General features: G+C 44.3%; 1 protein-coding gene across 1 annotated transcript; it reads right to left on the reverse strand.

Moving 5' to 3' along the window:
• Window positions 1-1,113: 1,113 nt before the first annotated feature.
• LOC307128710 (serine/threonine-protein kinase pim-2-like) lies at window positions 1,114-1,972 on the reverse strand (the record flags this gene model as incomplete). The annotated part of the gene is made up of 3 exons (XM_079820652.1): window positions 1,114-1,215; window positions 1,504-1,616; window positions 1,717-1,972. 3 exons carry the CDS (start codon window positions 1,970-1,972, stop codon window positions 1,114-1,116), a joined length of 471 nt encoding a protein of 156 aa, XP_079676778.1.
• Window positions 1,973-4,393: the final 2,421 nt, after the last annotated feature.

A 4,393-nucleotide genomic window follows, 5' to 3' on the forward strand; every position in this document is an offset into this window, starting at 1 on the left:
CTCTGATCTCTGGTGGGCTGGCTCTGATCTCTGGTGGGCTGGCTCTGATCGCTGGTGGGCCGGCTCTGATCTCTGGTGGGCTGGCTCTGATCGCTGGTGGGCCGGCTCTGATCGCTGGTGGGCCGGCTCTGATCTCTGGTGGGCCGGCTCTGATCTCTGGTGGGCTGGCTCTGATCGCTGGTGGGCCGGCTCTGATCTCTGGTGGGCTGGCTCTGATCTCTGGTGGGCTGGCTCTGATCGCTGGTGGGCCGGCTCTGATCTCTGGTGGGCCGGCTCTGATCTCTGGTGGGCTGGCTCTGATCGCTGGTGGGCTGGCTCTGATCGCTGGTGGGCTGGCTCTGATCGCTGGTGGGCCGGCTCTGATCTCTGGTGGGCCGGCTCTGATCTCTGGTGGGCTGGCTCTGATCGCTGGTGGGCCGGCTCTGATCTCTGGTGGGCTGGCTCTGATCTCTGGTGGGCTGGCTCTGATCGCTGGTGGGCCGGCTCTGATCTCTGATGGGCCGGCTCTGATCTCTGGTGGGCCGGCTCTGATCTCTGGTGGGCTGGCTCTGATCGCTGGTGGGCCGGCTCTGATCTCTGGTGGGCTGGCTCTGATCGCTGGTGGGCCGGCTCTGATCTCTGGTGGGCCGGCTCTGATCTCTGGTGGGCTGGCTCTGATCGCTGGTGGGCCGGCTCTGATCTCTGGTGGGCTGGCTCTGATCGCTGGTGGGCCGGCTCTGATCTCTGGTAGACCGGCTTTGATCTCTGATGGGCTGGCTCTGATCTCTGGTGCGGCGGCTTGGGTTCCTGTCAGGTTGGGGTTGGACTTCAGACTTCGGGTCAAGTCTCCCAAGGACAGGAGGTGTTATTTCCTATCCAATACAAAGATTATATGAACATGTGAACTCATGAATGTTTTTTAGAGCTGATTTACAACAGAACTGATTTCTTGCAATTACATCACTGATTGTGTTATTTTCCTGTTCATTACTGTGAAGCCGCTCTGAAACAATCTGTATTGTATAAAGCGCTTGAAAGCTCTGTCTCTATAAATGAAGCTGGCTTGACTATAACAAGAACATGAATTGAAGATAATAATCCTACTCTGTCTGTTACACTTCCTCACACCTGAAATCACTGATCGAGGGAATCTCCTGAACTTCTCCTGAACTTCTCCAGATCATTTCTAATCCATTCATGTTGTAACATCTGCTCTAACGTCGGTCGTTTAGTTGGATCCCGGGCTAGGCACTGGCTAATCAGATCCCTGCATTCTGTACAAATTTTATTAAGGAGAGAGCTGGTTAGTCATGACCATGTGACATTAATGTTGGCATCTATAAAAACAGCATCTGATGTATTTAAACTTGAACAATCTACTTCACCTTTACCTGTTTCTGTACAGAGCCTTTGCTTTATGTGTGTGTTTATCAATGTTATCAATATGTTTCACTCACCTTTGGATAAGTTGGAGTTCTCAAATGTAACTTTGGCTTGTTTGATTTCCGTTCTATTGCCAAAGGGAGAGCATGCGTTCATCATCTCGTACAACAACACTCCTAGAGCCCAGACATTTGTTGGGACGGCGTGGAATCGAGATTCTGTGAGGACTTCAGGTGGGCAGTAATCCAGTAATCCTGTAAGCAAGACATTTGCACATTGTTGAGCAATTTTTTCAAAGAATCAAATAATTAGAAAGTCACTACACCCAGGTTTCCACGCTCCAAAAATACTCACCACGGTATATTTTTCTCTCGTAGCCATCAGCACTAAGTAGCTGACCACAGCCGAAGTCTATCAGCTTGAGCTCTAACGTGTTTGTCTTCACCAGGAAATTCTGTGCATGAACGTCATTATGGAAAACGCCGTGCTCGATGCAGTGTTGCACTGCCAGCACAGCCTGTCGCATGATGACCCGTGCTGTTGTTTCATCCAGTTCAGGATCACGAAGGATGAAGTCCAGCAAGCTCTCGCAGGGTTCAGGGAACTCCATTATGAGAGTGAATGTCAGAGGATGCTCAAACCAGTCGTACAGTCGTATGACGTAGGGGCTTATGGGTTCTTGCCTCATCATAAGCAGCAGCGCCACTTCTGTAACGAGAGATTCGGGATGCCCAGGCTGGAGAAAAGTAGTAGACAGAAGGTTAGCTGAGTCAAAATCTGAAGAAAACTATTTTTGACTTTGATCTTTATATACACGATCAACAGAGCCTTTCCAGGTTTATTGATCTATTACATTTGCACCTAATGCTTCCTATAGGTGTACTGACTACAGTAAACAACAAACACACATTCAACTTTTGACCAACTTACAATAGCAAGATAACGATCATTGTCAATCTTGCTCATCTGCTTGATGGCGACCTGCAAATAAATAAAAAAACTGGATTTAATAACAGTGTATTCAAGCACCTGACTTTGCACATAACATTTATGATTTGAGCATCTAAGTATTAACCCATCTCTATTAAATATGTTTTGATGCATGCAAGAGCAACATTGTTTGTACAATTCAGCAAGATTGCTTTACCTTTTTGCCATCAAATTTCCGCGTTCCCTCAAACACGCTTCCGAATCCTCCAGATCCAATCATCTCTCCCACGTTATAGAGAGTCTCAAAGGAGTCTGAAAAATAGAAAAATAGGAGAAATATATGAGCTCGCTAGATCCATTGTTTTATATTAAAAAACAAACAAGACAATGTTGGAGAAATAATGTCTGCAGATTGACCGTTATTTGGCTTGACGCCGGAGTGATCTGGATCAGGTGATGATGGACCAGGATCAGGCTCTGGCTCCAGATCCGCTGGAGGAACAAAAGGCTCCACAACATCCACAGCACTGAGACAACAGCAGAGGAGCGAGTGCACCATAGCCTGCAATGCGTTCCTGAGGAAAGAACCAATTCCTTTCCTCTTCTTACGTTCTGTAGGTTTTCCTGAATGGAGAAAAACATTTGAATTATTAGAAACATCTCTGACGTCAAATTAAGCAATGATAGAACTTACATTTTACTGTTAAATCCAGAAAGAAAATTTCAGCAAGATTACATTAAATGTGACTGTACACTTTACACTGCCCAGCTTTATTTCAGTCTCACCTGCTGAGCTGTCGTTCACTGGTGAAGCCTCCATAAGGACATTTGAAGTCTCCGTTGGCTCGACGGGAACTTGACCTGGCAGCGGAGGGCACATCAATTCTTCGAGGCTGTCGGACCTGGACAAACAACAGTCCCTGCAACTGCCCTGTTCGTTTCGGCTATCCGATCTATCGCCACTCCTCCTCAAATCGACGATGTACGTGCCTCTGCTGCTGAGGCTCAACGACTCTCTACAGAACCGCCTCACTATATTGTCCTCAGAGAGGGACAAAGATGAGGACATGATGCCTGGTGAAGAATCTGTGGAAGCAGCTGTCCTGGATCTGGTGTGGCCCCAGGCTGGAATATTTCAGACATTTTTAATAATATTAATAATCAATGTCAGTGGTCACATCAAATAGGTACTTGATTTTTTTTAAATGACTTGTTATGCCATCACTACATTAATAAAAGCCTATTCTGACCACTGCGAAAGCGCTTCAATGGAGTGGACGGATGCCCATCATCTTGGCTCTGCCGGCTGCCGCTCTGCCCCTCCCTCTTCCTGTCAGCCTGACCTGTGGACACAGAAACAGAAAACACAGAAGACAGAGCAAGGTTATTATATTATCGTTTTCAATTTTGCTACAAATTTCAGTTTAGTTTTTATAAATTGATTTGCTAGTTTTAGTTTAGTTTTTATTTTGTAAAAACATTTCTATTTAGTTTCAGTTTTAGTTTTAGTAATTATAGTTTAGCAGAGTTACCAGAACGGAGTGCAGAGACCAAATCAAGATTTTTAATTTGAGCAAAGTTTAATGTTTGCACAGATTAGAGTTTACTCTTATGCAGACATCTTAATAATAAAAATAAAATAATGAAATACAGATTGTTTTATTTAATGCCATGTCAGCATCAAAGGCTATATTCATGGCAAAAATGTAATTATAAAAATACAAATATCATATAAATACAATAAAACCAAGCAAACAAACACAACTAGTCATATTATACAAGATTTTTTAAATCAACTTATGATAAAAAAAATATTTTTCATGCATAATCTTACTAAATAAGTCCTTAAGTGGATTAACTTGATAAAAGAGCATTCCTGTTTTAACCCAGGACAGTCCAACAAAATATGTTTAACGGAGATGGGAATCTTACAAAACATGCATAAAGTTGGGTCTTCAACTTTAAGCAAAAAAGCTTGAGTCAAACTCTGACCTATACGACAAACAATGGTCTAAGATTGAACAAAGAACCAAATAAAGTCATCTGGATCTTCTGCACCTTTCAAAACAAGGCATCATGAAGCTTCGAAGCGTTATGAATC

This window comes from Gobio gobio (genome assembly GCF_949357685.1).
Source record: "Gobio gobio genome assembly, chromosome: 7".
Classification (NCBI taxonomy): domain Eukaryota; kingdom Metazoa; phylum Chordata; class Actinopteri; order Cypriniformes; family Gobionidae; genus Gobio; species Gobio gobio.